This window comes from Mugil cephalus, chromosome 14 (genome assembly GCF_022458985.1).
Source record: "Mugil cephalus isolate CIBA_MC_2020 chromosome 14, CIBA_Mcephalus_1.1, whole genome shotgun sequence".
Classification (NCBI taxonomy): Eukaryota; Metazoa; Chordata; class Actinopteri; order Mugiliformes; family Mugilidae; genus Mugil; species Mugil cephalus.
In genome coordinates, this window is record NC_061783.1 from 16,775,970 (window position 1) to 16,788,979 (window position 13,010).

The 13,010-nt window shown below is 40.9% G+C and overlaps 1 protein-coding gene across 1 annotated transcript; it reads right to left on the bottom strand.

The window, feature by feature from the left end:
• Positions 1-3,205: 3,205 nt before the first annotated feature.
• On the bottom strand, positions 3,206-12,065 carry csnk2b (casein kinase 2, beta polypeptide). Its single transcript, XM_047605584.1, has 7 exons — positions 11,918-12,065; positions 11,106-11,187; positions 10,456-10,558; positions 9,796-9,911; positions 8,848-8,923; positions 8,479-8,668; positions 3,206-5,479 (listed from the first exon to the last, which is right to left on the bottom strand). Exons 2-7 carry the CDS (start codon positions 11,175-11,177, stop codon positions 5,389-5,391), a joined length of 648 nt encoding a protein of 215 aa, XP_047461540.1. The 5' UTR covers positions 11,178-11,187; positions 11,918-12,065; the 3' UTR covers positions 3,206-5,388.
• Between the last annotated feature and the right edge of the window lie 945 nt (positions 12,066-13,010).

Below are 13,010 nucleotides of genomic sequence, written 5' to 3' on the forward strand. Positions count from 1 at the left end.
TACGCTTTGTGTAGTCACAAACTGGTCGTTGCACCTGTATCCAGAAAAACAGTGGGATGAGTCAACGCTGAACGAAGCGCATAAAGAGACGCTCAAAGGTGAAGAGCAGAGGTGAGGCCGGGGAGTGTCGCCAGGCTACCGAGAGTGCAAACTTATTCTGAGAAAATAAAAGAGCAAAGGCTCTTTAAATCTTTTAAGAGCAGGGAGGAGACCGGGGTTCGGATGGAACAGTCATCGCCGCCAGCTGGACAGGTGCTTCGGTTTGTGTCGTTGCAAAAAGACAGTTGGAAAGACATAAAACAACCAGTCGAAGCCAACGTCTCTGCGGCTACGCCAGGACGAACGTGGACGCTGAAGTGGCGGGAGTTAAATATAAATGAGCCAACGGGCCAGAAAACCTCAACCCCCACCCCAAACTAACACAATACCTTTCACTTCCTCAGTTGCTCGTGTGCGTCTCTGCCTTTTAAACTCACTACCGCTCCCACATCCTCCGGCCCCCTAACACGAGATTAGCCACATGCTCTGTGTGCGGGCATCTTTTTTTATTTTACATGGCCCAACGCCCTGCTGCTGAACGTCTGCCTTTTTGTTACATGAAACGTTGTTACGGATCCACCTGTTCCTGATTTTATTTGCCCGTATTACATTTCTGCTATGACCATTTGTTTCAGCCGTGGCTCCATCGTCGACATTTCCCATTCAGGGTTTGTTTGAGCTTTGCATTAACGTCGGGTTACGTTTCATACATCGTTCAAGTGAAACATTGCATAGTACAGAGTTTTATTATCGTGCATTGATTTTTTTGTGTGTTTTTTTGTGCAGTGCCTCCTTTGTTGCTAACTTTACATACACACTGTGTGCTCAGGGACAAAAGGAGGAGGGACATCGCATGAGTGAGGGGAACAAATAGTCATGTCTGTTGCGTGAGAAACACGATTTAGGATTTAGGATTTAGGAAGCTATAAAATCAGAGGAATTTTATTTTTCTTATTCTCCAATTCGGCTGCGGAGTGAACTGGATGCCAGAGTGTAGCCGCGTGCACGGGACGTTCAGTGAGATTTTCTTAATATCTTTTCAGCTTTTTTTGCACATAAATCTCTTGGTGCTAACATAAAGAAGTCCGCCTCCTCCACCAATCCCGCTGCTCTGGCCACACTCCCCACGGAGCTATTGTTTAGCAACTTATTTAACATACAGAGCATTTAGCATGCTAGTTAGCACACGACACACAACAGAACAATGAGCATTGATATCATGCGAGTTAATTCTTCACGGGAGATTGTTTAACCAAATTTAGTTTGTTTGGTTAATTCTTTAAAATGCAGGAGCTGCTTCCGGGGAACAAAAGTATCAGCGTCACCTTCAACGCCTCTAAAAACTTTCACATCTGGGAAACGTGTCTCTGACCCGAGGCGGCTTCAACGATCTGAAGAGACTGACTTCTAGTATTCTGAGCAAACATTGGACGTGTTTGCATACATGACATAAGATGAGGGCAGCGTGGAGCGTGGTGGCGTCACCTTCATGCACCTTCATGGGTGTGATGCACTGCAGCCGTGAGATGCGGGAAACAGGAAAACCCTGCTGGAAAAAATCGAAAACAAAAATGACATCATCCACAAGAGTCCTCCCATGTGGGACGAGATGGTTCACAGTGAGGGTGAGGAAACTCATGAGCCCCAGCTGGGCTGTAAATAGAGAAAAACTGCTTGGTCCAGATAAGTAAAGATGATGAAAAAGATAACGGGCTCAGACTCATTAGGTGAGATGGGGGAGGACACACCCGCTATCACAGAAGGGTAAAGGACCTGGTGCACCTGGAGAAACCCACACAGACACACCGATCAGCCACAACATTAAAACCACTGACAGGAGGAAGTGAACGACATCTTCTCACAGTTCGATGTTCTGCTGGGAAACTTTCAGACCTGGCATTCGTATGGATATTACCCAGATATGTGTCCCCGCCCAACGGGATGCAGCCTGACACAGGCACACACGGAAAATGGTTTAGGAACGACTCAAAAAAAACATGAAGAACGGCACAAGGTGTTGACCTGGCCTCAGAAAACCCATGTCCACTCTCCGATGAATCACAACTCTCATGGACGCACAGGGGAGACCTACACAATATTAGGAAGGGGAAGGTGGTCGTAATGTCATGCCTGTACAAACATGCACAGAAAGTCCCCCAGGTAAAGAAAAAAAAAAAAAAAAAAGAGAAAACTCCTCTGATAAGAACACGGAGGAGGCAGAGCTCTCCTCCAAACCAGCTGCCATCGACCTCAACGTGTCTCGTCAAGACTTTTCTCACATTCTTGCGAGACTCCCTCTCGAAAAAAAAAAAAAAAAGACGAGGTCAGCGTCAACGGCACATAGTTTTCTGAGCGTTCCTCGTGCGGTCTCTTTCTCTGCGGTGGGCGTATTAGCCTTCCCTAGGAAAATGGTGCAACGCTGCCTCTGGGTGTGGCGAAAGCAATGGATGAATATTCCCCCAGCAGCTTATTGCTCTGGAAACACACAAACACACAAACAGCATCTTTATTGCCACTAAAAGATAATTGTTTATCATCCCACGTGCTCGTTACATGACTGCGCCGGCCATAAAATCGGGGGGTTCCTCTTCTCCGAGTTGCTGAGGAGGAGAGGAAGAGAAGGGCCCGTCCTCGAGCTGTGGTTTTGAAGTTACCTTTGAGTCATGGAGGAACCCTCTCGTGCTTTTCTGCCTCTGGAAAAACTGAGGCAGTCGTACACACACACACACACACATGAGGAACACTGAGTCCTGCCAACGACAGCAGTGGAGGAGCAGAGGAAGGGAAACAACACTTTTTCAGAGCCCAAACCGTGATGTCTGGAGATGTTTACGGCTCCGACTCAATGTGTCCAACTGCTTATTTTTAACTCTCTTTAGATCTGAAAGTTAATTTAGGAGAAATTGCCGAAGCATGACTGAGATCTTATGATTTTTTTTTGTGTGTGTGTGTGTGTGTGTCATTGGTGTGTATTACCGCTGCTCCAAGTCATGTGAGATTGTCATTGAAACCACACCCAGTCAGCAAAACATCGTCACCACAGGACACACACACGGAGGAAAAAAAAAAAAACAAAACAAGAACTTATTACGAATGAACCCGCGAACCCCTTCGCGCTCTTATGTAAAGTGCATCGAACCCTGAAATAAATGAAAAGGCAGAAGAATATGAAAAGAAAATAGAAGTTTATTGAGATTTCTGAATCCTGCTCACCCTTCCACAGTAGCAGACGACAAAAAAAACAAAACATAACACATTTGTTAAAATCTGGACACATCCATGAGATCCAAAAGGAAAAAAAAAAATCTATTGCAGTCACATGAAAAGTGGAAATGAGAGGGGATGATGAAGGGAAGGGGGCAGGGGAGGCCCGGTGATTTTCACGAAAACAAAAACAAAAGGCTGGCTGGTGGTCCGTCTGTGAACTTGGACATAAATAATGACTGTGCGCTGTGGAGAGACACCGACCGGGAGAGTGGAGCGGCGGAGTGAGCGGGAGGATTCAGATTGTCTAAATTCTCTGGGTCTCCTCGATCTTTACAAGAGGAGCTTGACATTTATTTATTTACTTGTTTTCCTTTGAGGGGCAGGGTATAAACTGTAGAGATGATGAATATGAAGTTACAGAGAGCAGGAGGTTAGCTTGGCCAAAAAAAAAAAAAAAAGTACAGGAAATACAAGGAAACCGCTCTAGCCTGGCTCCACCATATTCTGCGACCACTTGCTTATTAAACTAAACTCTTCAACCTGCGGTTAAATGTCGTTATTCAGGCTTTATTTACCAACATTTTCTGCAGACCACAATAAAAAAACAGCTGGAAACTCGACAATAATATTCAGCACTGTTACCTAAACACACTTAGGTACTTTATTTTATACATGTCCTCCTTTTAAAAGCCTGAATGACTGATTATTTGATGTAAGGTCTGTGCAGCAGCAGCGCCCCCCTGTGGTCACAGAAGATAGTGGCTGAGACTGATGAGTGGCTTCACTTGTTTGTGTGTGTGTGTGTGTGTGTGTGTGTGTGTGTTGGATTAAAAACAAACTATGTAACATGTTAATAAGTGAGCTGTTAAATTCAACCAGCACCCAAACAGCTCACACATTAACATGACGTTTGCTGAATACGTACAGAAATAAATGAATAGATGTTTTAACGGCTCACGGAAACACAACCTCCCAGTATAGTTACAATCCATTTCCCCCCCCCTTTTTTTTTTTTTTTAAACAGCTTCAACTAACGAACTCATTTAAAGCTTTAAACGATGCTAACTCCAAGCTAACTGCCTGCTAGCGGTAGCTTCATACTCTACGTCCAGGCAAAATGCTGTTTCCGTAGCGGAGGAAACGTTTCAGAAAACTGTAGCACAGGTTGTATTCTCACTTTGGGACCAATACACACACACACACACACATACAGACACACACACAGGAGTTTGACACAGGCGTAGACAGCTGGAGAGGCGAATTACAAGTGTATTCATTCATAAATTCATATCAGTTTTATCTGTTCCTACTCTAGCGCCAAACGAAAAGCATCCGGGTGTTTCTCTGAACCTTAAGGCAAATTTAACACAACGCTTTTGTGCATCAGACAAAACCTAATTTTACAAAAGAGAGAGATGCAGGGAAAACACCCAGCGTCCACGCCGTCTCTGAGAGTGTCGGTCTGAGTGTACGTATTTTGGGAATGGGAGTAAGGGGGAGGGAAGGGGGTCGACTACCAATGACAGAGGGTTGACCACCACTTTTTTTTTTTTTTTTTTTTTTAAACCAAACTGTGCCAAATACAGAACTAACACGGCGCCTCTTCCTTCAGATTTCTGTTAATCATAAAACCCCGTGGCCGCAGACAAATCATACTCTAGTGTCACCCTCCCACTCAACCACCCACCCACCCACCCACGAGATAATCCTCTCCTCTGGGTGCTTGATAAATGAATGAACAGCAGCAGCAGTAGTGGTGTTGGTGATGTTGAGGAGGAGGAGCAGCAGCCCCGGTTTTGTTCATCCTCCTCTTACCTTCTGTTTTTGGCACGGGTGAGTTTGGTAAGTTACGTGCATGGAAAACCACAAAAACAAAAATGTGTGGCTGCATTTCTGTACGTGTGTGCGTGCGTGTGTGTTTGTGTTTTTAAGATCATGGCTGTACGTTTGTTTTATGTCTCGCTCACACTCAAAAAATCTTTAGCATTTGCTCTAAATTAAACCAAAATAATACAGTCTTCAGGGTGGGGAGGGGGGCATCTGAAGAGCTCTGTAAAACACAGGTGACCCCTCTCTCTCCTTCTGATGATAATCCTCTCCCGTCTTCTCTCTTTCTCTTTAAGAATCTTCTTCTTCTCGCTCTTAGCGGATGGCCTTGACGGGGCTCTTGAAGCTCGAGGCGGCTTGCAGCTGCAGCTGATAGGCCATGGGGTGGATCTTGAAGCCGTACAGCCTGGAGGCGAAAAAAAAAAAAGAGGGAGACAATCGTTTAATTGTGAAACGGTTCAAAGGAAAAAAGAGGCAACGCAAACGGGCGCGTCGTCCAAAAAGCGTTTGATCGGCCCTGATGTTTTTTGTTTTTAGGGAGACAGAGCTGAGGTGTGAGTTGACTCTTTGTCACGAGACGTTTTGTGGAGATGTTTTGTTGCGTTGTTGCCGTAAACGGGCGTCACACGGCAGAACAAAGACATGATAAGAGAGTGGCCGAAATTAATATCTAAAGAGGATTTAACCTGAAGTTTAGGCGTTACTTTGACATGACGTGCATCTTTGCCATTTTTTTTTTATTTGATAATTTGTGTTAGACTAAATTTTCAGTCACGATTGTTGAAAGTGAAGCGGGAAATAGAAACAAAAATGGACCCGACTGGCAAAAAAGACACAGCGGCGACGAGTGTTTGGGTGGCGTCATTATAGAGCGAGACAGATATTTTTTTTATTTGATGACACGGCATCACGGGACACGGTTTCAGACCGGACTGGTTTCAATGAAACGCTTCTAAACATGCAAGATGTGACCGCATCACTGTGAAGTGTGGTGAAGATGGAAAGGTCCAAAAAACTAATTTTTTAAAAAATGAAGAAGCTGAACGAGATGACTCACGCCAAAAAAAAAATAAATAAATAAAAATAAAAAGGTGCTGTACTGGTTGTTTTTTTTACCAACCAGACGTCTCCGATTTCTGGGGACAGTCCCTGTTTTGAACGTCCTGTCCCCCGGCTACAGCCGTCCTAGAAAATGTCCCCAGTTTTTGATTTTTATGAATATGAGAACAAAAATGTTGACTACAATTATTACGGTAGCTGGTCACGAGATAGTTTAAATGTGTATAAATATGAATCAACATTTCATCTTAAATGAAACCACTGTCTCCGTTTCTTCATTTTTATCTTGATAACATTTTTTTCCACACATCAGCAGTCAGTGCTAACGTGTGGCCATGCAAACCTGTTTTACTACTAGTGTTTGATTATTCTACATTATTTACTCATTTATCATTACAGTAAAACAGTCCATCCTTAGTCACTCAAGGAAATGTTGTGAAATGTGATTATGCACGGGAAAAAAATACCGTGGAATAACTTTGGAGGAAAAAAAAAAACATGGAATACATTTTCAGTCATACCAGTCAGACCTGGCTCTGGAAGGTGACTACGTCTAGGATCCGAAGTAGCGTAGAAGTGACTTAACTCAACTGAAATCTACAGTTCTGGCAACAAACGGTGAATATATTTAATTTGATAACTTTCTATAGAGATGACGATCAGGTAGCAAACACAGCTTGAATGAACGTCTGAGCTCGTTTGGTGTTTAGACTGTAACATGATGAGACGAGTGTGAAGAGACGGGAGGAGAAGGAAGATGTTGATCTGGGTAAACAAGGGTCATGTGTGGGTTTAAAACTGTAACTCAACATCATAAAGATAAATCTAAACGAGTTCTCTTCACTTGGATTAACTTGTAATCACGTTCTGGAGGCCACTTTAAGTCACCTGAACTAAATATATTAGGTACAATCTACATTTCTAAAGTCCCACTTCTCTTACAGATGTTTCAGTTCTTAAACTATTTTTATCATCACTGGTTCCAGAGATTGGTGGCATCTCATCAGCATTCAGGCCTGACGGTGCTATGGAGTAAAAGCCAGATTTCTAACTTGAGGGAACAGAAATCAGGGGCCATATTCATCAAATTTCTTAAAATTACTCCTAAGAATCATGTTAAGAGTTGAATTATGATTAAATAAAAAAAAAAACTATTGGAATCAAAAATACCAAAATATCTTAGAGACTTCACAGCAAATCATAAGTATATTTTACAAAATATATACACTGACAATGAATCAAAAATAAATGTTTCCTAATTTAACTATTAATTGTACTATTTTATTTCCAACGTAACTTTTTCTGATTGTATTTTATGTCGACCAACATGTTGTGGTCTGCATTAAAAACCACTTGTGTGTTGATACTTTAGTCTCTTTTCCTGTTCACATAAATGTTCTCGTCCACACTCGGAGCAATACTTCTAACACGTGTGCTGTCGACTACTCCAGGAAAGCCAGATATTTGCATGAATGCAGTTTGTAATTTGTTGAGTTGTGATGGTCCTAAATCATCTGCTACATTTGTCCTGTAGCGAGATTTCAAAGCAGTGGGACGGCCTTTAATTCTGGCATGAAAGCTCAGATGCGTTGTTCCGTTAGTGGTGAGACGACGTCTCTTATTAAAACCGTAACATAGATAAAACTCGCTCTGTCCAAACCGCATCGTTTGATCAGCTGCCCTGGACCAGATTCCAACAATTCTCTGCACTTAAGACTAAAATGCCACTCTGATAAATACGGACCCAGATATTTTGAATCAAGACTGAATCTTTAAACTTTTTTTTTAAACATAGTTGAAGCTGAGCAACAGAAACTTCCTCTCAATTTCATCATGGTAACATCACTTACGAGCAGGTTCTGCTGCACGATTCATGATAAAGAGCTCATAAGCACTAATGATGAAAGGCTGCTGTAAATCTGTGGCCGTAAAGCACCTGTAAGCTGCTGCAGCTGCTGATTAAACCACAAAGAAGATCGTATATAAGCAAATACATATTCTGTAAATTTCCTTTAATTTGATCTCATTTGTTTTATGTTGTGTTTTTTTGCGTTGTTTACTTTTATGTGCAACAAAGTCACGGTGACAAAGTCAATTTCCCTCGTGGATCATTAAAAAAGTCTAATTTGAGATTTTAACATCTGTCAGCATTAGTACGCTAGCTAACGTTAGCCTCGCTCCAGTTGCTTTGTCTCCTCCTGCCCTCGGTTCATTTGTTTTGAAAACATCCAGATTTTAAATTAAATTATCAAACATGTTTTATGTTAATCTCCCTGAATTCATTTCTCGAGTGGTGGGGGAGGCTTAAAATCGGCTGAAACTCCGGTCGCCTTGAGTCGCACTAACCTCGGGACAAACTGGTTGGCGGGCCTCTTGGGTCTGTACTCCGGGTGGACCATGAAGAGCATGTGGGGGAAGCCGGTGCCGAAATAGGCTCCATCTGTGTGGTGGTGCCTGGACGACTTGGGTGTGTAGACATCCATACATTTAGGACAGTACAGCTTCACCATGGCCTCACCTGGGATGTCTGACAGGCCTGTGGAGGAAGGGATAAATAAAATCGACTACACTTCCAAAAACAGCACGGACGCGTTTCTGATATTTTCCCCCAATTATCTAAAAACCTGCAACAACATAACTTCCTTTCATTCCTTTCGTGCAACAAATTTGATGCAGAATTAAAGTGTAAAACACAATTTGTTGCGGTTCACTCACCAATAGGAAGCATAGGCTGATTCTCACAATAGACGCGGGGGCAGTAACCAAAGTCTCCCTGCTGATACTTCTCCAGCTGAAAAGGTAAAAAAACTGAGTTTAATGACAAGTCAGAAAATTAAACCATCATTTCAAAAGGAAGGATATAAAGCAGTATTTATCTGCCCTTAATAAATATGGTGAAAATATGGTTTAATACATGTTTTAAATTTTACACCAAGAACAAACCATCACAATAAAGTTAAATATTTAGCTGAACATTTGAAAACATCAGATATTGTTTCACAGGCTGTAAACAACTGAGGCAATAAAAGAAGTAGTTAGCCAAGTGTTATGAAATGATTTGTTGATTAACTGGTTAAAAAATTGGAAATCTACAAGTGTTTGTGCTTGAAAAACTATTTATATGTAAATTATTTCGATCTTCTTCCACTGTGTAAACGTAATCCCTTAAATCTGTTCTCTGAGGAAGTAAAATACTTCATACTCAAATTTCAAATTTGTGTTAAATTTTATCGACATAAATCTGGAGAATGAGCGATGATGATAATAGTCTCAAGCTGCAGCCCTGAATATAGCTACTGAGTTTTCTCCCCATCATTGGTGGCCATATATAAACACTCATCTCTGGTTTCTTACACACTGTTCATGTGCTATAGCATCGAGAAAGGAACCAAGTGAGGATGGCAAGAACCCAAACTATGTTTTCAGTTTTCCTGGATATTCTCTAAACTAAATCCAATTTTTTCCACACACATCCTGCAACAGATCAGCCAGACACCAGCATTAGTTTTAGAAAGGTCTACCTAGTAAATTAGCAGCTGAGTGTCTGTTACAAAGTAGATACACATAATTATTTGTGGAATTATAATTAAACCTCTACATAATCTGATAATGTAGGTTAATTTTTCTCTCCCGTTTTGCGTAGTGAGCGATTTTGGCGCGTACCATTTGTGCGATGCCTCGGTTAGTGAGGATGTAGCGTGCGTGGATGAGGCCGTACAGCATCTCAGCCGCCTGCTCGATCAGGTCGCTCTGGTTGGGATTGTCCTCGAGCTCCTCGTCTGGAAATGGAAACAGAAACGACACTTTGTTTTTGACAGTCCAAACAGAGGGACTACGAGACGGGAAGGAAATACCGGGGGCACGACAGAGAGCACTCTTGCGTGCTTTTCCCAAAAGAAGAATGCAACACAAAAAGGTTTTTCTAAACGTGCTACATCAATGAATCTGAAACGGCACGGGACAAAGACGACAGAAAATCTGAGCGAGTCTGAAGAACGAACGAACTCACTTGGTTTCAAAGATCCTGTGAAAATGTAAAATGACATGAAAAAAAAAAAAGAAGCACTGCAGGGAGTTAGAGGGAAAATCATCTTTAGAGGAAACAACCTGCACACCAGCTGAGACTGCCTCAAAACAAAAGACAGCTGGGATCAAATGTTTTTTAGTTATTAATGGCACGATGAAAAGCTTAGCTGAAGTCAGGAAACACCTACAATTCCTCTACAGTATCAAATATGTACGAGTACTGATATAATACTAAGGACATTAACGAATGCTCGGCTAAAACTGAGAAGTGTGAAGGCGTGAACGTAACATACAGACCTGGCTCAAGGTCCAAGATCATGTCTAGGGCCTGGCGGTAGTGGGGAACCTGCTCATTGAGCCCTGTCAGGTTAAACTTATCCTGGATGTAGTCTTCATCCACCTGTTGTTAAAGAAAACCAGGTAAGAAATCAGATTATTTATTAATTAATGTGGAATCAAACCCCACTAACAAAGTGGAATAAAGGACAGATCAGTTCACAGACATTATTTAAGACACTAGTTGAACTTTTAACAAATCCGAGTATCACTTTAATGTACTTGGAGCATAATTCAGGACCACCTAAAGGGAAGTTTGCTGCATATATCAACTCACTGGATGGTAAATATATATCTATATATATATATTTCTTCACATCCTTACTGGTTCAGAAAAGTGGAGAACAGCTCTCAACTACAACTTTTGCTTCACATAGTTTGTAATAACTTAAAGAGATTTCCTTCAGCCCAGATAAAATGTTTTGTTTTCCTCAACAGACACATGGTGCTTGTAGATTTACGAGGGATTTTCTTTCCCAAGTAACATTTTATCAGCAGATCTCTAAATCCTGGATATGCCATGGATCACTTATATATCTGACAGTGTCTGTGGTGATTATTTAGTCCAGGTTTAAATACTGACACATGCAGATGAGACTCAGACAACGTACCTCGCAGAAAAACTCATTGCCCCTCAGTCCACAGAACCAGGAGATCCATGACACTTCCTCTGAACTGCTCATCTCTGAAAACCTAAATGAAGTGGACATCATTACAAATGTGCTGCGTTCACGTTCATTTCTTTAAACAGAAAATTATGTGAGGAAAACTATTTCATATCAGCCTCTTCATATCAAGCCAGACAATTTTACTAAAGCTTTATCTGCATGTACTTTACATAGGTAGGTAGAACGAAACTAGGCTAATTCAGGCCGGTAAACCGGTTTAATTATTTCCTTGTTCTTCACGTGAAATTTGCCTGAATGCAACACTAAATTGTCCAGTCTGCAAACATTTTTTTTAATTTAAACATTCAAATAACAACACGATTTTTTACAATTACCCCAAAATGACAACATGAAAGTATAATTTCATGATAAATCGAGACAAATAAGTAAAGAAATAGTTCCTGCTCCTAAACCCTGATGAATGCTAAGCTAACTACATGGCTAGTCAATATTAACATCTCAAAAATGTTTCGTTAGTTTTAAAAGCTTGCTTTTGATGTGTATTATTTTATCTATAAGTATGTCACAAATACATATTATTGGTTATTAATCATTTGTGATAAATCCAACCTTAAACGTGTTGCGTACTCAAACGCGCCGCTAGCTAATGCAGCTAATGCTAAGTTGCTACGCTACAGTGAAATTCAATATGGCGGACGGCCAGAAACCCAACAGGCCTCGCGACAAATATTAACTCTTCCTGGAATGTAAATATATTCTTCGAGCTGTTAACGGTGTAGCTGCAACAAACGTACCCGACTTTCAACTTTTATACTCAACAAAAAAATCCCGGCAGATCAACAATGTAGAAAGACCACGGTTGTAAATAAGATGGACACCACCTCCCTTCTTCTTCTCCTTCTTCTTCGTCTTCTTTGTTTTTAATGGCCGATGGCAAGTTAAAGGTGCAATACCGCCACCTACCGGGCTGGAGCGTGGCTCAGGAGATCATTAAAACAAAACCAAAGGAAAAACATAAAACAAAAACCTACAGTGTACTGTTGTTTGTTCCCTTCTTCCTCGTAGGCCTTACAATCAACCAGTACACGTTGGACAGATTTCATATTATAACTGTGTGTGTTCTCGCTACGCCAACATGTTTTGTGAATATTATAATTATCCAATTTCCGATATCAGATCTTTATGCTCTGCAATCGATTCTCAAATAAAAATATCAATACTTTTGATGCTTCAGTAATTTGAGGTAATGTCATTAACAGAAACATAGTGTAAAGTAACAAAACTATTGAGTTGTGACAACACAATAAATCTTCTGAAACACCTCAGGTCAAACCACAATACAGAATACGAGGCATTTGTGATGATACGCTATCTCATTATACTTCTTAAGATAAAATAAATAAATTACTGTGATGTATTTTATTCTTTAGGTGTATTTATGCAAAGTATCGGTGTCAGATTGGTATCGCAAATACCCAGTATCGGGTCGGAAAAGACAATCAGTGGTATCGAACATCACTATCTTCTTCTTTTCCTGAGTCGCGCTCTGTCACAGTAGTGTGTTTTAGACAAGAATATATACAAAAAAGATAACAAATTTGAAAGAATATACAAAATATAATAACACTGAAAAATATGTAGAGGAAAATAGAAATATAGAGACATCCTGTATATGTTAAAACTGGTAAACAAAACAAAAACAAGCCAGTGTTGGCCGGTGTTGTTGGGATGAATGACCTTTGGTAGCCTTCCTTCTGGCTGTGTGGATGCATCAGTCTGCTGCTTTAATTAATCCTTTAATTCATAATTAACAATATATGAATAAATCTGCAATTATTTTTAATATTATAGACTTTCCACATGTTTATACAGATTTTACTCCTGTAA